At 47.5% G+C, this 23755-nt stretch overlaps 2 protein-coding genes and 1 pseudogene across 8 annotated transcripts in view; all 3 read left to right on the top strand.

The window, feature by feature from the left end:
- The window catches only part of IQSEC1 (IQ motif and Sec7 domain ArfGEF 1), a 1051066-nt gene that overhangs the window by 264632 nt on the left and 762679 nt on the right, over positions 1–23755 (top strand). The gene's annotated exons all lie outside the window — the stretch shown is intronic.
- LOC137531865 (E3 ubiquitin-protein ligase TRIM11-like) lies at positions 6442–8290 on the top strand. The gene has a single exon (XM_068251845.1). It carries the CDS (start codon positions 6448–6450, stop codon positions 8011–8013), a length of 1566 nt encoding a protein of 521 aa, XP_068107946.1. The 5' UTR covers positions 6442–6447; the 3' UTR covers positions 8014–8290.
- LOC137532316 (E3 ubiquitin/ISG15 ligase TRIM25-like) overlaps positions 13999–23755 on the top strand; it is a 49463-nt pseudogene continuing 39706 nt past the window's right edge.

Raw genomic sequence — 23755 nt, 5'->3', positions numbered from 1 at the left:
CTTGGCATGCACCGTCACTCTCCACAGATCGATTGGACCACTAGGCAGTTAACCAGCTGGTCACCTCAGTTTCCAGCAGTGTTTAGGGAGGGTGACATTAGGCCAGACCAGGATTCATGTGGAGGGGGTTCCAGTACAATATTCCGAGTATACTGATGTGTTCTGTCCCAAAGCTGCTGACAAGTTACCACCACATCGCCCGTTTGATTGCCCCATTGATCTGCAATCTGGTTGTATGCCCCCAAGGGGTCATCTTTACAATTTGTCCGGGCCAGAGAAAGTGGCCATGCAAGAGTACATTCGTGAGAATTTAGCCAAGGGGTTCATTCGACCTTCTCGGTCGCCCGCTGGCGCAGGGTTCTTTTTTGTTAAAAAGAAAGACTGAGGTCTTCGGCCATGCATAGATTACCAGGGTCTGAATAAAATCACTGTAAAGAATCGCTACCCCTTGCCCCTGATAGATGACCTGTTTACGCAAGTTACCAACGCTAAAGTCTTTTCAAAATTAGATTTACGGGGTGCATACAACCTGGTGCGGATTAGAAAGGGCGATGAATGGAAGACGGCCTTTAACACGCCCGACGGGCACTACGAGTACTTGGTGATGCCCTTCGGGCTGTGTAACGCCCCGGCCGTCTTCCAAGAACTAATTAATGAGGTATACAGAGAGGTGTTGGGCAAATTCGTGTTAGTATACCTGGACGATATACTTATTTTTTCCAACAACCTCTCTGAGCACAGAACACACGTCCGAATTGTATTGGACAAACTGAGGCAGAACATGCTTTACGCTAAATTGGAGAAATGCATCTTCGAGGTAACATCTGTCACCTTTTTAGGGTACATCATTTCCACCTCGGGCCTGTCGATGGACCCTGCCAAGGTCTCTGCTGTGTTGGAGTGGCCTCAACCGGTGGGGTTGAAATCTCTTCAGAGATTTTTGGGCTTTGCCAATTACTATAAAAGGTTCATAAAGGGGTACTCTACTGTCATTGCACCCCTCACTAGTCTCACTAAAAAAGGGGCAGATACTTCCCACTGGTCTCCAGAAGCTTTGCAAGCGTTCTCCACATTAAAAGACTTGTTTTGCTCTGCACCCATCCTGAGACACATCGACACTTCCTACTCCTTTATTGTTGAGGTAGACGCCTCAGAGGTCGGGGTAGGGGCTGTGCTGTCGCAGCGATCAGGGTTGCAGGGTAGATTACACCCATGCGCCTATTTTTCTCGTAGGTACTCTCCAGCAGAGAGAAACTACGACATAGGCAACAGGGAGCTCCTGGCCATTAAGTTAGCCTTTGAGGAATGGCGTCATTGGTTGGAAGGAGCAGAACATACAATCACAGTTTTCACTGATCACAAAAATTTGGAATACATCGAGGGAGCTAAGAGATTAAGCCCCCGTCAGGCTCGATGGTCTTTGTTTTTCTCGAGGTTTAGATTTATAATTACGTACACTCCAGGTAGCAAGAACATTAAGGCAGATGTCCTGTCCAGATGTTTTGAGCCAGAGACAGCACAGCCCTCTACCCCAGAGACCATTGTTCCGCAGAAACTGATACTAGCAACAACTGAGACATGGAAAGACTGGACGGAGACCTTAGGGTCCTTTCAACAGGACGCCCCGGAGGGGAAGCCTGAAGGGGTTATGTTTGTACCACTGCCATTCCGCCTTCAGATTTTACAAATGTTCCATTCACACACAAATGCGGGACACCCTGGGGCTTCCAGAACACAGGATCTGGTTGCCAGATGCGCTTGGTGGCCTTCTCTGGCAACAGATTGCAAGGAGTATGTTAGGGAGTGTGCAGTGTGTGCAAGAAGTAAGCCCTCCCGGCTGGCACCTGTGGGAACGTTGCAGCCCTTGCCCACCCCGAGTGAGCCATGGACCCACCTGTCCATGGATTTTGTGGGTGAGCTTCCCAGGTCTGAGGGCATGTCGGTCATTTGGGTGGTAGTCGACCGTTTTAGTAAAATGGCCCATTTTGTGCCCTTAAAAGGACTCCCCTCGGCCCAGGAGTTGGCCGATTTTATTCATCATCCATGTTTTCCGTTTGCATGGCATTCCACATTGTGTCGGATCGGGGAGTCCAATTTGTTTCGAGATTCTGGAGGGCATTCTGTCACCAAATGGGCATGGAACTGTCATTTTCGTCGGGCTACCACCCACAGACCAATGGTCAGACTGAGAGGCTCAACCAATCGTTAGAACAATTTTTGAGGTGTTACGTTGCAGAGGCGCAAAACGATTGGGTCAGGTTTTTGCCCTTCGCAGAATTTGCGCACAATAATCTGAAAAGTTCTTCCACGAAATTCTGTCCATTTCATATAGTTACTGGGAAGCTGCCCAAATTTTCCCCATTGCCAATCGCTTCCACTCCATTTCCAGCTCTGGAGGCCTGGCAAAAGTCATTTAAGGACGTATGGGGGATCGTGGAGAATAATTTGGGAAAGGCGTTTCAAAGTCAGAAAGGTCAAGCTGACAAAAAACGTTCCTTAGAGTGGAAATTTCAACCAGGAGACTTAGTCTGGGTATCCACACGTCACTTAACCTTAAAACAGCCTTCAGCCAAGTTGGGGCCCAGGTTTGTGGGTCCATTTCCAGTAACTAGAAAGATCAACAATGTTACTTATGCCATTGATCTTCCTGCCAGTATGCCTGGCGTAAGATCCTTTCACGTGTCTCTGCTTAAGCCAGCAGTCCATGTGGGTCCCACTCCTCCTCCTCCTGTGATGATAGATGACCAACCTGAGTACGAGGTAGAGAAGATTTTAGACTCACGCATAGTTCAGAACTCAGTACAATATCTGGTTCATTGGAAAGGGTATGGTATTGAGGAGAGATCATGGGTACCTGAATGTTGCATGCATGCTGACAAACTGAAAAGTGAATTCCACGCTTTACATCCTGAGAAGCCTGGAAGGAGCTGTCCGGAGTCCACTCCTCAGGGGTGGGGGGGTACTGAGAAAAAACGCGGAAAAGCCGCCGCATGGACGCAGGATGAGGCGGCTGTTTCCGCGTCTGGCATAGCAGAACGCGGAGAAACCGCCGCGTCTGACGCGGCGGTTTGTACGCATAGGCCTGCTTCTCTGAATGGGGCGGGATGCGGAGGAAACGCCGCACGCTCAGACAGCGTGGCGGCGGATTCCGCATCCCATACAGCAACAAAATTACAACACATGACTGGTGTGGCTGGGACTGATAGTCCACACTAATTTAGGAGGACGCGTGCGCGCGCACAGAGGCAGGGCCTTTATGGCAGTCAGAGGAGGGTCAGCTGACCAGGCCGGTCAGCTGACAATTGCAGCTACTTTCATTGGTCCAGCACTTAAGGGAGGTGCTGGAGAGCACTGGTGTATATATACTGAGTGCTGGTCATTCTCTGGTTGTCTGTCGTTGCGATCACAACGTGGTAGCACTCAGGCCTTGTCTGTATCTGTGTTCTAGCATAGTTTCCAAAGGTGTTGACGATCACGGACCTCACACCTTAGCGTTAGGAATATTGATCTGTATTATTTGTTATGACCTTCTGCCTGCCTGACTATCCTGCTGAACTCTGATTCAGTACCTTGCTATCTCTGATATCCTGTTGCCAAACTCTGCTCGTTCCTAGACTCTGTATTTGCCTCCTGATTCTGTACCTCGCTATTCTGATACTCCGTTGCCAAACCCTGCCTGTTTATTGGATTCCGTATCTGTCTCCTGAATCTGTACCGTATCTGTCTGTGTGTTAACGACCTGGATTGCCCGACCTCGAGAACTGGCCTTACTGTTAGAGGCAGTTCCCAGACCTGTTAGTGACACCCTCTCCTTGGTGTCACTCACATTCTGTCCTTCCTACCCTCAGCCTAGCTCCTCCCCTGGGAGAGTCTAGGCATTCGGAAGGAACTTACTACTGTGCAGTACTCCTTACTGCTTCTGTACCTTCTCCTCCTAAGGTGCAATACTCAAAGTATTACTGTTACACCAAAACACTCTTATCCTTCAGGTGTCCAGAGGTTAGAATATATATCTGATTATCGGTGATACTGCAGATCATCAATAATCGGGTATATTCTGCATTCTCGGTGATACTGCAGATCACCGGTAATCAGACCCTCTCTGTGTTACACCAATTGTTACATTCCCATATTAAAAAAATAAACAAATCTGATCGGCTGTTTGTGGCTCCGCCCCTTTCTGAATTTGAACCCCAGTCACCCAGTGGCCAGTTGTACCAGGTTTGAGGCATTTGCTAATAACAGTATAAGAGATTGGTAGCAGCTTAAATATTCCCTTTGAAAATCAAAAGGTGAATTTTTATTGGCTGTTGTAGGCTCCACCCACCTTCCAAAATCTTAATCTCATCCACCCAGTGACCAACTGTGCAAACTTTGAGAACCCTGCCATTAACAGTGTAATGCTACGTACACACATGCGACAACGATCGTTCGTTGAGAACGACGAACGAGCTTTTAATTGATGAAAGAACGACCTGAGTAAAGTTAGTTTTTAAATGTGTGTAACGATCTGATCGCTAGAACGAACGTTACATCACGTAAAGCAACTATTGCGCTTGCGCATAAAAATGAGAAGTTTCACAGAGAAATAGTGAAATGCGCATGTCAAGCCTAGTACGAACAATCGTTTCCAACGATGTACTACTTTTGCAAACGATCGTCGTTGGTTAAAATCCGCCGAGACAGAACTTTCTTTTGTAGCGATTTGGCTCGTTCGTCGTTTGCCTTAATAGTCGGTGGTTCGTTTTTTGTAACGATCGTCGTTGGTAAAGATCGGGGAACGATCATTACAAACGACTATAGTTGCATGTGTGTACGCACCTTAAGAATAGCTGCAGTTTACATTTTACCATGAAAAATGAATGGCTGAAATTTGGCTGATTTATGCCCCGCCCACTTTTCCTGGATTTGTAACCTCAGTCACCAAGTGACCACCTGTGCCAAGTGTAGGGACTCTGGCTTGATTACTGTGAGAATGGCAGCCTTTTACATTTTTTCCATTGACATGAATGGGTGGAATCTGATTTGCTGTTTGTAGCTCCGCCCAGGTGTGCAGGGGGGATGTGAGACCCCCAGAACCTATCATCCCAGGTAGTAAGGGATCTGTATACCAAGTTTCGTTCAAATCGGTCAAGCCGTTTTTGAGACGCACGCACGCACGCACATACACACTATTATGTATTTATATAACAGTGACATCTTCTGCAGCACATTACAGAGCACATAGCCATGTCAGTGACTGTCCTCAGAGGAGCTCACACTCTAATCCTACCATAGTCATAGTCTAATGTCCTACCATATTATTATTATGTATTTATATAGCACTGACATCTTCTGCAGCACATTACAGAGTACATAGTCATGTCACTGACTGTCCTCAGAGGAGCCCACAATCTAATCCTACTATAGTCATAGTCTAATGTCCTACCATATTATTATTATGTATTTATATAGCACTGACATCTCCTGCAGCATATTGCAGAGTACATAGTCATGTCACTGACTGTCCTCAGAGGGGCTCACACTCTAATCCTACCATAGTCATAGTCTAATGTCCTACCATCTTATTATGTATTTATATAGCACTGACATCTCCTGCAGCACATTACAGAGTACATAGTCATGTCACTGACTGTCCTCAGAGGAGCTCACAGTCTAATCCATGTCATAGTCATAGTCTAATGTCCTACCATCTTATTATGTATTTATATAGCACTGACATCTTCTGCAGCACATTACAGAGTACATAGCCATGTCACTGACTGTCCTCAGAGGAGCTCACACTCTAATCCTACCATCGTCATAGTCTAATGTCCTACCATATTGTTATTATGTATTTATATAGCACTGACATCTCCTGCAGCACATTACAGAGTACATAGTCATGTCACTGACTGTCCTCAGAGGAGCTCACACTCTAATCCTACCATAGTCATAGTGTAATGTCCTACCATATTATTATTATGTATTTATATAGCACTGACATCTTCTGCAGCACATTACAGAGTACATAGTCATGTCACTGACTGTCCTCAGAGGAGCTCACACTCTAATCCTACCATAGTCATAGTGTAATGTCCTACTATATTATTATTATGTATTCTATCCTACTATAATTATAGTCTATATTCACAGTGTACAGTCATGTTACTGACAATACAATCCCTGAGAGGGGCTCACAGTGTATTCCTTGCCATAGTCCCTATGATAGTAGGACAATCAGCAAACTCCAGGCAGATTGTGTTCTAGTTTAGACCAGGATGCTATTGCTTTGCGGTGGGAGTGTAATCCAGTATGTCTCTGTGCTGCTCATGAAAAGTCAACTTTCACATCACGCCCCTACACCCCCCCCCCCCCCCCCCCCCCCATGCTAATAATAAGTAACTGGTTGTTCTGGATTCTGAGAATCAGAGACTTTCACTTTCGTTTCCTGTCCTGCTGCCAGCGATGGCGTCTGCTGATCTGAGCGAGGAGCTGAAGTGTTCCCTCTGTCAGACCATTTATACAGATCCTGTAAGCCTGAGATGTGGTCACAACTTCTGCCGGGTCTGTATTGATCGTGTGCTAGACTCACAGGAGGGGTCTGCAGGTTATACCTGTCCTCAGTGTAGGAAGAGGTTCAGGGACCGGCCTGGATTACAGACAAACATTGCTCTGAGGAACATAGCAGAGCGTTTCCTGACTACTCAGCCAGATCAGGAGGAGGCCGGAGTCCATTGTACTTACTGTGTGGACTCTCCTGTACCTGCTGTTATGTCCTGTCTGCTGTGTGACGCTTCTCTGTGTGATAAACACCTGAGAGTCCACAGCAAGGCACCAGAACACGTCTTATGTGCCCCCACCACCTCCCCGGAGACCAGGAAATGCTCCGTCCATAAGGAAATACTGAAGTATTACTGCACTGAGGATGCAGCCTGTGTCTGTGTAACCTGCAGACTGGATGGAGAACATCGGGGACACCAGGTGGAGACACTACAGGAGGCCTCTGAGAAGAAGAAGAAGAAGCTGAGGAATGATCTGCAGACACTGATGGCAGAGACAGAGGAGGCTGAGAAAAGAGTCCAGAGTCTGGAGGAACTCAGGAGAAAAGCACAAGAAAAAGCAGATGGTGAAGCAGAGAGAGTCACTGCCCTGTTTAGTGACCTCAGGAGACGGCTGGAGGAGCTGGAGAAGAGAGTCCTGAGTGACATCATGAGGCAGGCAGAGATGATGTCACAATCCTATGATGACATCATCAGACAGCTGGAGATAAAGAAGGAGGAGCTGTCCAGGAAGATGCGTCACATTGAGGAGCTGTGTCACATGACTGATCCACTGACTGTCTTACAGGAATCAGACACAGGTGACTTGTGTGACACGGAGGACAGACATGATAAGCAGCTCCATGATGGAGGGGATCTGGATGTGGCCAGCATCTCACACACATTACACACAGGACTGGCTGATATCATGTCTGGGGTAACTGGGGGGATCTCTGTACAGCCTGCAGACATATTACTGGATGTAAACACAGCTAGTAATAAGCTACATATATCAGCTGACAGGAAAACTGCAACCCTGTCACATAGAGAGCAGAACCGCCCAGAAACACCAGAGAGATTTCAGTGGCCTCAGGTGTTGAGCAGCCGGAGTTTCTCCTCAGGGCGACATTACTGGGAAGTGGATGTTGGGGGATCAGAGAGATGGATAGTCGGGATGTGTTACCCCAGTATAGACAGGAGGGGAGAGCAGTCAGTGATTGGATATAATAACAAGTCCTGGTGTTTGGACAGGTGGGATAATCAGTACTCAGTTAGACATGACAGGAAAGATATCGAGTTACCTGATGAGATCCCCAGTGATAGAGTCAGGATATATCTGGATTATGAGGCCGGGCAGATCTCCTTTTATGCCCTGTGTGACCCCATCAGACACCTCCACACATGTATTACCACCTTCACTGAGCCCCTACATGCTGGGTTATGGGTACTGGGAGGTTGTATAAAGATATCTGGGGGGAGTCAGGGGGTGTGAGAGCTCCGCCCACTGGTGACATCACAGGGAGAGGATTGTGATTGGCCGATTGTCCTGCCAGTAATTACTAGCTGTCTGCGATTTCCAGGGACAATTCCTGGTTTCTGTCCTGAATCATTATATCCTGAAATCCTCATTTATTGTCACATGATTATAACTGTATTTCTTTATCTGTCACTGATAATAATCTCTATTCTCTGTATTACTTCCAGTGATGAGCCGCCTGTGATAAGAAACATGTAATATGAGGAAAATTATGTCTCTTTCTTTTCATATATTCTGGATTCATTTCAAAATGAATAAATGTTGTGAAGGAGATAAGCAAGAAGCATGACTCATGAATATAAATATTACTGACTGTGTCCAGCAGGGGGAGCTTCAGACACCTCATTAGGTTTGTACATCCCTGCTTATCAGGTGTGCTTCTGTAATAAGATTACACTGCACTGCAGACTGACTAAAGCTACGTACACACATCTAAAGGGACCCATACACTGGTCGATTTCAGGAATCGATTTATCGATTCTATGGGATTGATCAGAAATCGATTCTATCAAATCGTTCGATCAATCGATTTGCGGCTGATTTTCGATCGATTTGATCTATCTGACAGGATGAAATATCTAGGTCGATCTGATGCTGGCAACAGATCGATGGCCCACAGAGTTGCATTGGATTTAATAGTGCAATAATGCATTTAGAGATAGTTTTCCAATAGATTTCATTCTGAAATCTATTGGAAATCTGTTCCTAGTGTGTGGCCACATCAGATAGATTCCTGTCAGATTCCACTTGACAGGCATCTGACAGAAATCGATCTGATGGTCGAATCTGCTGCAAATCTATAAGTGTATGGCCACCTAGTGCACAACATGCACACAACCTGTATTTCCACAAGTCCAGACAGATAAACGACTGACTCATTTACATACTGCGCACGCAGGCGTAATGACGGACTACACATTCAAGTACAAGTCATTTACAAGTTTAAGAACTTACTCTTGCATCAACTGCATAATATCAGACCAATATTCGTGTGAGTAGATCCGACAGTTGGATCAGGCCTGTTATCAGTTGCTCGTTAAGTCATTGGCACGTGTACACATGTCTGATTGTCATCCAACAGACTAAAGTCAGACGACAATCAGGCTGTTTGGTGGAGCGTGTGTACGGCCTTACCACAGGAGGGACACAATCCTCCATAAGGATATGTACGCATGTGTAAGAGCAAAGTAAACTAAGCATTCCCCAATCAGCAGCCTGTCCTAATATGACCCAGGCAATTGCTGCAGTGGTCACCACAACATAGCAGGAGGTACTGCTGCATGGTCAGTTATGTTAAATACACCATTCTCCAGCCTTTACTATGTCTAGATATGACCCATGGCTGCAGTGACCAGCATATAGTACGAGATTCTCTCTCCTGCTCCCTCTTTCCCCCCTCACTTAGCCGTCCTCTGTGTCAGGGTGTGACTAGTGGGGTGGGAGGCGGTCAGGGGTCTCGCTATACTGGCTGCGGGAGGCTTAGCAATGGATCCTGACTGCTTCCTCCATGTAGGACTGACATCTTCTGCAGCACTGTACAGAGTACATAGTCATGTCACTGACTGTCTTCAAAGGAGCTCACACTCTAATCCTACCATAGCCATAGTCTAATGTCCTACCATATTGTTATTATGTATTTATATAGCACTGACCTCTCCTGCAGCACATTACAGAGTACATAGTCATGTCACTGACTGTCCTCAGAGGAGCTCACAATCTAATCCTACCATAGTCATAGTGTAATGTCCTACCATATTATTACTATGTATTTATATAGCACTGACATCTTCTGCAGCACATTACAGAGTACATAGTCATGTCACTGACTGTCCTCAGAGGAGCTCACACTCTAATCCTACCATAGTCATAGTCTAATGTCTTACCATATTATTACTATGTATTTATATAGCAAGAAGTTTTAAATCAGGATGATACCATTTATTGGCTAACTAAAAATGAATAAAAATAAGCAAGCTTTCGGCCTTGCAGCCTTCGTCGGGCTTATATCCTGTTAGTTTGCAAGCTGGCGGTACAGACAGCTTAAAGAGAACCAGAGATGAAGCACCCTCATGTATTTTACCTTATAAATCAGTGGGAACATGACAGTAAACACCTAATCTGCTCTTTGTTACATTGTTCTCTGTTTAATTTGCCTGTTATCACCTCTAAGATAAGAATCCCGACTAAGCAGTCGGCTGGCTTTGCTACAGAAAGATTATAGCTGAGTCTGTGTTCTTTTGTGTCTTTTCAAGTCCAAGCCTGCCCCCTGCTGGCTTTGCTCAGAAATCATTATAGCTGAGTCATTATAGCAAAGCCAGACTCAATGCACAGTCCGGGATTCTTATCTCAGCTAGATAACAGACACTTTTAGCAGTGAGGATGAAACAGAGGGCAGGGTAGGTGTTTTCTCTAATGTTCCCACTGATTTCTATGGTAAAATACATGAGGGTGCTTCGTCTCTGGTTCACTTTAAGGGCTCGTTTCCACTATTGCGGTGTGGAATCACCTGGATACCACCACTGATGAAATCGCATGCGAATTCGCATAGGTGAGGGTATATGCGATTTTAACCATGCCACTGCCTGTGTGAATTTACATTGGTACCTATGCGAATTCGCGGCAAAAACGCATGGGGAAACTGCATGAGATTTCCCTATTAAATACATTGCATGCGATTCGCATGCAATTCGCATGCATTCCACTCGCAGGCGAATTCTGCGGCTCTTTTGTGCGTTTTTTCACCGCTGAAAAAAACGCACTTCAACAACGCTACAGTGGAAACAGGCCCATCCACTTGCATTGCATGTGCGAATCCGCATGCGTTGGACGCATGTGGATTCGCGATAGTGGAAACGAGCCCTCAAACATGCAACATCAAAAGGGAAAACAGATATTTTTTTTTCAAGCATAAATACATGTCATTGAGATGCCTTAATAGGATTGGCCCAGAGGTATCGTAAATTCTAGCCAAGAATTTACGATACCTCTGGGTCAATCCTAATCCCAGTTCTGTGAGCATGGAGTAAACAAGGATCCTTATCTTAGCTAACAACCTCTAACCCCATTCAGATGGTCTGTTAAGGCATCTTAATGACATGTATTTATGCTTGAAAAAAAATATCTGTTTTCCCTTTGATGTTGCATGTATATAACTGTCTGTACCACCAGCTTGCAAACTAACAGGATGTAAGCCCGACAAAGGCTGCAAGGCCGAAAGCTTGCTTATTTTTATTCATTTTTAGTTAGCCAATAAATGGTATCATCCTGATTTAAAACTTCTTGCTTTTACTGACGGCTAACACGGTACAATACCCTACTGTATTTATTTAGCACTGATATCTTCTGCAGCACTTTACAAAGTACATAGTCATGTCACTGACTGTCCTCAGAGGAGCTCACAATCTAATCCTACCATAGTCCTAGTCTAATGTCCTGCCATATTATTATTATTATTATTATTATTATTATTATTATTATTATTATGTATTTATATAGCACTGACATCTCCTGCAGCACTGTACAGAGTACATAGTCAGGTCACTGACTGTCCTCAGAGGAGCTCACACTCTAATCCTACCATAGTCATAGTCTAATGTCCTACCATATTATTATTATGTATTTATATAGCACTGACATCTCCTGCAGCACTGTACAGAGTACATAGTCATGTCACTGATTGTCCTCAGAGGAGCTCACAATCTAATCCTACCATAGTCATAGTCTAATGTCCTACCATATTATTATGTATTTATATAGCACTGACATCTTCTGCATCACATTACAGAGTACATAGTCATGTCACTGACTGTCCTCAGAGGAGCTCACACTCTAATTCTACCATAGTCATAGTCTAATGTCCTACCATATTATTATTATTATTATGTATTTATATAGCACTGACATCTTCTTCAGCACATTACAGAGCACATAGTCATGTCACTGACTGTCCTCAGAGGAGCTAACAATGTAACCCTACCATAGTCATAGTCTATAGTCACAGTCTATAGTCATGTTACAGACGATCCCTGAGAGGCACTCTGTAATGATCTGCTCTGCTGTCTGCACAGGCAGACAGCTTTTTGACCATTTTTTAGGTCTGAGTGCTGCAGGTCTCTGGAGAAGAGACCTGTCTTCACTCTTCGAGTTTCAGAGCTGCTGTTCTGGTGAGGAATTTGCATCCACTTGTCATGCAAATTGCTTAGCTGCTTCATTTGACTTGCAGTATAAATACCATGTCCTCCCAGAATTCCCCGCTGGTTATAAAGGTTTGTTCCTGCTAACTTTCCTGGAGTTTCAGCCCCTCTGCTGATTGTTGGCGAAGGTTCTAGTGTAGTTAATTATTGGGGAGTGCATCTTGCATTCTCTATAGTGCAGTCAGGCTTTGTATTATTTGTACTGTTTATTCCTGTGCTGTTTTTGTCTGGTCCCTGCGATTGTACTGTCGCCTGCGGCGGCTGGCAGTAAATCGTTTTGTCTCGTTCCTAGATCGCATTCGCCCTGGCGGTAGTGGTGGTGGATCTCCTTTGTCTGTCTTGGAGTATAACCTTAGCTGCGGTTGCTACTGGTTACTCCTTTAGTCTGTCTTGTCCAGCACGAACGCTTGCTGTTGTCTGGTGGGAGGCAACCGATTAGCAAGCGTTCGCGTTATTTGTCTGTCGTCCTTGTTAGGTTAATTTGTTAGTCAGGGTTGGCGTGTTTTGTCTCTGTTGCGCTTCTCGTGCGGCGACCGCGTTTAGGTAGTTCGTTTGTTATTTTCTTTGACGTTCAGATTGTGGTTCTTTGCTGTGCCTTTCCTACTCAGTCACACTCTGTCTCATTCAGTCTTGTGTCTCTATTAGCAATCGCCATTCTGGCAATTGCTTTCTCACTATGGTTTACGCTGTTGTATGTCAACTGTCGCCGGGTGGTGACTGGATTGGTGGACATACATACATTCCGTCTCTGTGCTCACTCTCTCTCACTAGGGGCTATCTTGCCCTGTATTCCTTCCCCTCGTACAATTCCTATCTGACATCTGTGGCAGTGCAGAGGGTTTATTCCTCTGCACTCCACAGCTCCATCTGCCGGTGGGAATTCCCTTCTACAGGTGCATTGCACCACAGCTGGGTTCTGTTATTCAGGCGTTTGTGGAGGGTTTCCGCAGTGTCGGCGCACATCTTGTGCGCTGACCACGGAGATATTCCACTATCGTTACACACTCACAGTGTAATCCTTGCCATAGTCCCTATTATAGTAGGACAATATGCAAACTCCATGCAGACTGTGTCCCAGTTTAGACCAGGAAGCTGGAGCTGTTTGGTGGGAGTGTAATCCAGTATGTCTCTGTGCTGCCACCCAAAATACTCAGCCCCTCCCCAAGGCAAATAATAAGTAACTGGTTGTTCTGGATTCCGAGATTAAAGAGACACTGTAACATCAAAAAGATCCCCTGGGGGGTACTCACCTCGGGTGGGGGAAGCCTCCGGATCCTAATGAGGCTTCCCACGCCGTCCTCTGTCCCACGGGGGTCTCGCCGCAGCCCTCCGAACAGCCGGCGACTGTGCCGACTGTCAGTTCAATATTTACCTTTGCTGGCTCCAGCGGGGGCGCTGTGGCGACTTTCGGCACGGAAATAGACGGAAATACCCGATCTCCGTCGGGTCCGCTCTACTGCGCAGGCGCCGGAAACTTGCGCCTGCGCAGTAGAGCAGACCCGACGGAGATCGGGTATTTCCGCCTACTTCGGCGCCGACAGCCGTCACAGCGCCTGCGCAGGAGCCAGGAAGGTAAATATTACGTCACCGCTGCACGAAGGGCTACAGCGAGACCCCTGACGGATGGAGGACGGCGTGGGAAGCCTCATTAGGATCCGGAGGCTTCCCCCACCCGAGGGGAGTACCCCCCAGGGGCCGTTTTGTCGTTACAGTTCCTCTTTAAGAGACTTTTACTTTGGTTTCCTGTCCTGCTGCCAGCGATGGCGTCTGCTGATCTGAGCGAGGAGCTGGAGTGTCCCGTCTGTCTGACCATTTATACAGATCCTGTAATGCTGAGATGTGGTCACAACTTCTGCCGGGTCTGTATTGATCGTGTGCTGGACTCACAGGAGGGGTCTGCAGGTTATTCCTGTCCTGAATGTAGAGAGAAGTACAAGGAGCGGCCTGGATTACACAGGAACATTGCTCTGAGGAACATAGCAGAGCGTTTCCTGTCTACTCACCCAGATCAGGAGGAGGCCGGAGTCTATTGTACTTACTGTATCCATTCTCCTTTACCTGCTGTTATGTCCTGTCTGCTGTGTGACGCTTCTATGTGTGATAAACACCTGAGAGTCCACAGCAAGGCACCAGAACACGTCTTATGTGCCCCCACCACCTCCCTGGAGACCAGGAAATGCTCAATCCAGAAGAAGATCCTGGAGTATTACTGCACTGAGGATGCTGCCTGTGTCTGTGTAACCTGCACTCTGGCTGGAGAACATCGGGGACACCAGGTGGAGACACTACAGGAGGCCTCGGAGAAGAAGAAGAAGAAGCTGAGGAATGATCTGCAGACACTGATGGCAGAGACAGAGGAGGCTGAGAAAAGAGTCCAGAGTCTGGAGGAACTCAGGAGAAAAAAACAAGAAAAAGCAGATGGTGAAGCAGAGAGAGTCACTGCCCTGTTTAGAGACCTCGGGAGACGCCTGGAGGAGCTGGAGAAGAAAGTCCTGAGTGACATCATGAGGCATATACAATGCTATGATGACATCATCAGACAGCTGGAGATAAAGAAGGCGGAGCTGTCCAGGAAGATGCCTCACATTGAGGAGCTGTGTAACATGACTGATCCACTGACTGTCTTACAGGAATCAGACACAGGTGACTTGTGTGACACGGAGGACAGACATGATAAGCAGCTCCATGATGGAGGGGATCTGGATGTGGTCAGCATCTCACAAACATTACACACAGGACTAGCTGATATCATGTCTGGGGTAACTGGAGGGATCTATATACAGCCTGCAGACATATTACTGGATGTAACCACAGCTGGTAATAATCTACATATATCAGATGACTGGAAATCTGCCTCCCGGTCACATATAGGGCAAAACCGCCCAGAAACACCAGAGAGATTTGAGTGGTCTCAGGTGTTGAGCAGCCGGAGTTTCTCCTCAGGGCGACATTACTGGGAAGTGGATGTTGGGGGATCAGAAGGATGGGCAGTTGGGATGTGTTACCCCAGTATAGACAGGAGAGGAGGTCGGTCACTGACTGAATAACAAGTCCTGGGGTTTGTGGAGGGATGGTAATCAGTACTCAGTGAGACATGACAGGAAAGTGATCCTGTTACCTGATGGGATCACCAGTGACAGATTCAGGATATATCTGGATTATGAGGCCGGGCAGATCTCCTTTTATGCCCTGTGTGACCCCATCAGACACCTCCACACCTTCACTGCCACCTTCACTGAGCCCCTCCATGCTGGGTTATGGGTATGTGGAGGTTGTATAAAGATATCTGGGGGGAGCCAGGGGGTGTGAGAGCTCCGCCCACTGGTGACATCACAGGGAGAGGATTGTGATTGGCTGATTGTCCTGCCAGTAATTACCAGCTGTCTGTGATTTCCAGGGACAATTCCTGGCTTCTGTCCTGAATCATTATATCCTGAAATCCTCACTTATTGTCACATTGTTATAATTGCATTTCTTTATCTGTCATTGATAATAATCTCTATACTCCTGTGCCTGTGATAAGAAACATGTCACATGAAACGAATGATGTCTTTTCCTTATATTTTGGATTCATTATAAAGCAAATGTTATAAAGCAGATAAACAAGAAGCATTATTTATTTATTTATAAAGCGCCAACATATTACGCAGCGCTGGACATTAGTTTAGGTTACAGACAATATTTAGGGGTGACATACAGCAATATGACAATACAGGAATACATGCAAGCCAGATCACACAGCACAGTATGAGTACAAGGTAATGCTTAGTCACTGGAGGGGAGCATGGAGATCACACAGCACAGTATGAGTACAAGGTAATGCTTAGTCACTGGAGGGGAGCATGGAGATCACACAGCACAGTATGAGTACAAGGTAATGCTTAGTCACTGGATGGGAGCATGGAGATCACACAGCACAGTATGAGTACAAGGTAATGCTTAGTCACTGGAGGGGAGCATGGAGATCACACAGCACAGTATGAGTACAAGGTAATGCTTAGTCACTGGAGGGGAGCATGGAGATCACACAGTACAGTATGAGTACAAGGTAATGCTTAGTCACTGGATGGAGCATGGGGATCACACAGCACAGTATGAGTACAAGGTAATGCTTAGTCACTGGATGGAGCATGGGGATCACACAGCACAGTATGAGTACAAGGTAATGCTTAGTCACTGGAGGGGAGCATGGAGATCACACAGCACAGTATGAGTACAAGGTAATGCTTAGTCACTGGATGGGAGCATGGAGATCACACAGCACAGTATGAGTACAAGGTAATGCTTAGTCACTGGATGGAGCATGGAGATCACACAGCACAATATGAGTACAAGGTAATGCTTAGTCACTGGATGGAGCATGGAGATCACACAGCACAGTATGAGTACAAGGTAATGCTTAGTCACTGGATGGGAGCATGGAGATCACACAGCACAGTATGAGTACAAGGTAATGCTTAGTCACTGGATGGAGCATGGAGATCACACAGCACAATATGAGTACAAGGTAATGCTTAGTCACTGGATGGAGCATGGAGATCACACAGCACAGTATGAGTACAAGGTAATGCTTAGTCACTGGATGGGAGCATGGAGATCACACAGCACAGTATGAGTACAAGGTAATGCTTAGTCACTGGAGGGAGCATGGAGATCACACAGCACAGTATGAGTACAAGGTAATGCTTAGTCAGTCACTGGATGGGAGCATGGGGATCACACAGCACAGTATGAGTACAAGGTAATGCTTAGTCACTGGAGGGGAGCATGGAGATCACACAGCACAGTATGAGTACCAGGTAATGCTTAGTCACTGGATGGAGCATGGAGATCACACAGCACAGTATGAGTACAAGGTAATGCTTAGTCACTGTATGGGAGCATGGAGATCACACAGCACAGTATGTATACAAGGTAATGCTTAGTCACTGGATGGAGCATGGAGATCACACAGCACAGTATGAGTACAAAGTAATGCTTAGTCACTGGATGGAGCATGGAGATCACACAGCACAGTATGAGTACAAAGTAATGCTTAGTCACTGGATGGAGCATGGGGATCACACAGCACAGTATGAGTACCAGGTAATGCTTAGTCACTGGATGGAGCATGGAGATCACACAGCACAGTATGAGTACAAGGTAATGCTTAGTCACTGGATGGAGCATGGAGATCACACAGCACAGTATGAGTACCAGGTAATGCTTAGTCACTGGATGGAGCATGGAGATCACACAGCACAGTATAAGTACAAGGTAATGCTTAGTCACTGGATGGAGCATGGAGATCACACAGCACAGTATGAGTACAAGGTAATGCTTAGTCACTGGAGGGGAGCATGGAGATCACACAGCACAGTATGAGTACAAGGTAATGCTTAGTCACTGGAGGGGAGCATGGAGATCACGCAGCACAGTATGAGTACAAGGTAATGCTTAGTCACTGGAGGGGAGCATGGAGATCACACAGCACAGTATGAGTACAAGGTAATGCTTAGTCACTGGAGGGGAGCATGGAGATCACACAGCACAGTATGAGTACAAGGTAATGCTTAGTCACTGGATGGGAGCATGGAGATCACACAGCACAGTATGAGTACAAGGTAATGCTTAGTCACTGGAGGGGAGCATGGAGATCACACAGCACAGTATGAGTACAAGGTAATGCTTAGTCACTGGAGGGGAGCATGGAGATCACACAGTACAGTATGAGTACAAGGTAATGCTTAGTCACTGGATGGAGCATGGGGATCACACAGCACAGTATGAGTACAAGGTAATGCTTAGTCACTGGATGGAGCATGGGGATCACACAGCACAGTATGAGTACAAGGTAATGCTTAGTCACTGGAGGGGAGCATGGAGATCACACAGCACAGTATGAGTACCAGGTAATGCTTAGTCACTGGATGGAGCATGGAGATCACCCAGCACAGTATGAGTACAAGGTAATGCTTAGTCACTGTATGGGAGCATGGAGATCACACAGCACAGTATGTATACAAGGTAATGCTTAGTCACTGGATGGAGCATGGAGATCACACAGCACAGTATGAGTACAAAGTAATGCTTAGTCACTGGATGGAGCATGGAGATCACACAGCACAGTATGAGTACAAAGTAATGCTTAGTCACTGGATGGAGCATGGGGATCACACAGCACAGTATGAGTACCAGGTAATGCTTAGTCACTGGATGGAGCATGGAGATCACACAGCACAGTATGAGTACAAGGTAATGCTTAGTCACTGGAGGGGAGCATGGAGATCACACAGCACAGTATGAGTACAAGGTAATGCTTAGTCACTGGATGGAGCATGGAGATTACACAGCACAGTATGAGTACAAGGTAATGCTTAGTCACTGGATGGAGCATGGAGATCACACAGCACAGTATGAGTACAAGGTAATGCTTAGTCACTGGATGGAGCATGGAGATCACACAGCACAGTATGAGTACAAGGTAATGCTTAGTCACTGGATGGGAGCATGGAGATCACACAGCACAGTATGAGTACAAGGTAATGCTTAGTCACTGGATGGGAGCATGGAGATCACACAGCACAGTATAGTATATAGTAATGCTTAGTCACTGGATGGGAGCATGGAGATTAGGCAAGTTAGGCTCACTCAGATCCATAGGAGGGGTGTACAGTAATGGAGGTGCGTGATCAGGTAGGAGACACAAGGAGGAAGAAAGACCCTGCCCCAAGGCTTACAATCTAGAGCGTTACTCATGCATATAAATGTTTACTGACTGTGTCCAGCAGGGGGCGCTTCAGACACCTCATTAGGTTTGTACAGCCCTGATTATCAGGTGTGCTTCTGTAATGAGATCACACTGCACTGCAGACTGACTAAAGATACGTACACACATCCAACTAGTGCACATGACCACCCGCACGACCCAACCACCCGCACAACCTGTATGTCCACACATCCAGATGGATAAATGACCGACTCATTTACATACTGTGCACGCAAGCAGAATGATGGACTACACCTTCAAAACAATTACAAGCAGGGGCATAACAATGGGGGATGCAGCCACTGTACCCGCGGGGGAGCCTGGGTTCCCCTGGGGCCTGTTCAGGGGCGGTTTGGGGGGCTGGAGGGGTCGCAGCATGAGGGGAGAGATTGGCCACATATCGACGGGGAGGGGAGACAGTCCCCCTCCTCCCTCACCTCGGGATCTCCCCTCTGTGCACCCCTCCATCAATTACTGCAGATCAGGTGCTCTGACTGAAGTCAGACTGGATTAGCTGCATGCTTGTTTCTGGTGTGATTCAGCCACTACTGGAGCCAAAGAGATCAGAAGGGCTACCAGGTAACTGGTATTGCTTAAAAGGAAACATCCATATCCCTCTCAGTTTAGGTTCCCTTTAACAGTGCAAGAATGGCAGCAGTTTAACCTGAGTTCTGAGGTTTTTTTTCGCCCAATTTTTTTTTTTTTTTGTAATATATCATGTAGCTAGGCTAGCTACATGAGTCTCCCCTTGCTGCTGACTCCCTCCCACCCTTCCGATCGCCGCCGGCGATCAAGCCCATAAGGAAATCCCGTTCCGAACGGGATTTCCTTTAGGGCTTCCCCCGTCGCCATGGCGACGAACGGAGTTACGTCATCGACGTTGTGACGTCACAGGGACTCCCGATCCACCCCAAAGCGCAGCCTGGCGGCGATTGGCCAGGCTTGGCTACGCACGGGGTCTGCGGGGGGGCTCTTTTGCTGCAATCCTGGCTTAGATTGAGTGTTTTAGGCAGTGATTACAAACAAACTAACCAGCTTGTGATAGGCTCAGACTGTGACTCACACAGAATGTGGAGAGGGTGTGTACAGCTTCTACCAATGATAAGCAGTGCAGCACATTCCACACATTCCAGCCTCAGCCGACAGAAGAGAGAAGATTAGATCATATAACAGAGATAACACAGCCACTGTGGAAGTAGGAAAGGCTGAAGTTAGATAGACCCAGGGCCGGATTTAAGCCAAGGCCGCCTAGGCCATGGCCTAGGGCACCACAGGAGCAAGGGCACCAAAGCAGCAGGCAAAACTGATGCAACATTTGCAAGCTTGCAAATTCTGCAATGTAGGGAGATCAGGCGAGTGCCTGACCGTTGTACTCTGCTGCTAGCTGCCTGTGCAGCAGCCTCCTTGCTCTCTGTGCACGTTTGCACTCTGGCCGCGGCTATGGACTTGGGCAGCATAGGAGACGGAAAGAAAGAGGAAGCTTCTGCACTGGAGACGAGTGGAGAAATAAGTGACACTGATGGCTGCTGCGGTGTGAAGGTGAGCTGGCTACCTATACTGTAAGGGGGAGGGGGGAAAGGAGGGATTAAGGGAGTCATCTGGCTACCCATATTGGAGGGAAAGGGGGGAAGGGTCATCTGGCTACCTATACTGGGGTGGGGGTCAACAGGCTACCTATCCTAGAGGGAAGGGGGAGGGGTCACCTGGCTACCTATACTGGAGGGAAGGGGGAGGGGTCATCTCGCTACCTATACTGAAGGGGGCGGCTGGTGACAGTGGCCTAGGGCGGTAAAGCGTACAAATCCGGCCCTGGATAGACCACATTAGAACAGGTATAGGAACTTATAGGATAGAAGAAATAAGGCTGAAAATTTTGTTACAGAGTCTCTTTAAAAAAAAATTATTCAAATCGGCCCAGCGGGGCCTAAGCGGTGCCCTCTAGCGTCTCTGGACGAGCTCAGCTCGTCTAGGACGCTAGGGAGGTTAAATATTCCCCTTGAAAATCAATAGGTGAATTTTGATTGGCTACTGTAGGCTCCACCCACTTTCCTGAATATTAATCTCATTCACCCAGTGACCAAGTGTGGCAAGTTTGAGAACCCGGCGATTAACCACCCTGGCGTTCTATTTCCCCAGGATTTCCGTGCAAAAAGTGGTACAATTAATTTTCAGAACCTTTTTTCCTGTAACTTACCAAAATGAGTCAAGCAAGAGTTTAGTATGCATTATGAGAATAAAAAAGTGTCAAACACAAATTCTTGTCAAAAATAAAATAAAATTTATTAATGACAAACAGAAATAGCTTGCATTTTTAATCAATGCAGAAATGTGCAGAAAATGCAGAAAAAAATATTTAAAGGCAGGAAAAAAATACAGTACAGAGGTTTACCCCTAAAACACCTTCTTTGTGTGGTACACTTTGAAGCAAGGGATTGCACAAAGTGCCACATCGCAGTCCGGGCAATAAGTGCGGGTATCCTTGCGTATTTTTTTCCCGTCAGGGCCTTTTTTGGCGCAGCAGACCGCACACCTTTTTGTAGGTTGTAGCTTATTTGCGGTCGGTGGCAAATATTCCGCAAAGTGGCGTCCAGTCAGTCTCTCCGGATTCACAATATAGGACGCTCTACGCCCCAATCTACTTGACTCCGGTGGGGGGTGTTTCAGATAGATTTTTTTCGCACAACTGCCACACAAAATCATGATGAACAACAGGCCTGTCACTGTTTTTTTTTGAAGAGGACATATGAATTCCAAAGGCATTGTTCAAGGAGGTGCCTGACATTTTTTTCATAATATTTTTTTTTTGCTGTTTGCAGACATCCGGATAAAAGGACATGGTCGCATCAGCCCTGTCCACACCTCCCATTGTGTGGTTATAGTCCAACGCCGCTTGGGGCTTGTCCACCTCCCTGCTACCTCTGGTGATGGTGTGCACAGTAGCAGCGTTGTGCACGGTGCTAAAGGTTGCACACGTCCTGTTTGTCCTTCCACCGCAGAGCCATCATTTTCCCCTTCTGCCAGACAACAACCTCACCTTTCTTTAGCTTCCTGGCAGAAAAGGCCGGTGGCATTTGGCGTCGGTTGGCCTTTCCCGTGCATAAGCGTCCGTCTTGTGCTGGATCAGGTGGTCGTACAGTTCTGGGGAGGTATAAAAGTTGTCCGTGGTAAGACAGTACCCCTGATCCTGCAATGGCTCGATGAGAGTGAGCACGGATGAGGTAGCCAACCCATACTCACTGAACTGGGGACCAAACTTGGTGCCTTTGCCCATGTACACAATGGAATTCCAGATGTACTCGGACTTGGCCTCACAAAGCATGAAGGACTTGATCCCAAAGCGGGCCCTTTTAGATGCGAAGAACTGCACCCAGCTGAGTCTCCCCTTGTACGCCATGACACTTTCGTGCACGGTGACGTCTCGATCTGGTATGTAGGCATCCCTGGAAATTTACAAATTGCATCGGTATGTGAGCTCTAAATCGGGGGCCCGCGACTGAAACTTCCCTGGTGGGCCCTTAGTTTCCCAGTGCAACTTTTTCTCCCTCACACACACGGTTCCCTCAACATGGCTGCCGGGAGGAGCCTGCTGTGTGGGTCGCGCACTGTCCTCGCTGTGGCTCTGTAGTGTAGATAGCTTCGGGACTGCAGGTGTGGGATCTGCTTGTGTGTGTGACTGTGCGATCCACGGATGGGCTGCAGGTGTGGGATCTGCAGGTGTGTTCGATCCACGGATGGGCTGCAGGTGTGTGTGATCCACGGATGGGCTGCAGGTGTGGGGGCAGCAGGTGTGTGATCCACGGATGGGTTGCAGGTGTGGGGGCAGCAGGTGTGTGTGATCCATGGATGGGGTTCAGGTGTGTGTGATCCACGGATGGGCTGCAGGTGTGGGGGCAGCAGGTGTGTGTGATCCACGGATGGGCTGCAGGTGTGGGGGCAGCAGGTGTGTGTGATCCACGGATGGGCTGCAGGTGTGGGATCTGCAGGTGTGTGTGATCCACGGATGGGCTGCAGGTGTGGGAACTGCAGGTGTGTGTGATCCACGGATGGGCTGCAGGTGTGTGTGATCCACGGATGGGCTGCAGGTGTGGGAACTGCAGGTGTGTGTGATCCACGGATGGGCTGCAGGTGTGTGTGATCCACGGATGGGCTGCAGGTGTGGGATCTGCAGGTGTGTGTGATCCACGGATGGGCTGCAGGTGTGGGAACTGCAGGTGTGTGTGATCCATGGATGGGCTGCAGGTGTGGGATCTGCAGGTGTGTGTGATCCATGGATGGGCTGCAGGTGTGTGTGATCCATGGATGGGCTGCAGGTGTGTGTGATCCACGGATGGGTTGCAGGTGTGGGGGCAGCAGGTGTGTGTGATCCATGGATGGGGTGCAGGTGTGTGTGATCCACGGATGGGATGCAGGTGTGGGGGCAGCAGGTGTGTGTGATCCACGGATGGGCTGCAGATGTGGGAACTGCAGGTGCGTGTGATCCACGGATGGGCTGCAGGTGCGTGTGATCTACGGATGGGCTGCAGATGTGGGAACTGCAGGTGTGTGTGATCCACGGATGGGCTGCAGGTGTGTGTGATCCACGGATGGGCTGCAGGTGTGTGTGATCCACGGATGGGCTGCAGGTGTGTGTGATCCACGGATGGGCTGCAGGTGTGGGAACTGCAGGTGTGTGTGATCCACGGATGGGCTGCAGGTGTGGGAATTGCAGGTGTGTGTGTGATCCACAGATGGGCTGCAGGTGTGGGATCTGCAGGTG

Source organism: Hyperolius riggenbachi, chromosome 9, assembly GCF_040937935.1.
Source record: "Hyperolius riggenbachi isolate aHypRig1 chromosome 9, aHypRig1.pri, whole genome shotgun sequence".
Classification (NCBI taxonomy): Eukaryota; Metazoa; Chordata; class Amphibia; order Anura; family Hyperoliidae; genus Hyperolius; species Hyperolius riggenbachi.
The sequence above is the reverse complement of the archived record's forward strand: the minus strand, read 5'-3'. Positions and strand labels throughout refer to the sequence as shown.

Excerpts from the sequence above, each read along its gene's own strand:
- LOC137531865 (XM_068251845.1), top strand. The coding sequence starts at position 6,448 with ATGGCGTCTGCTGATCTGAGCGAGGAGCTGAAGTGTTCCCTCTGTCAG.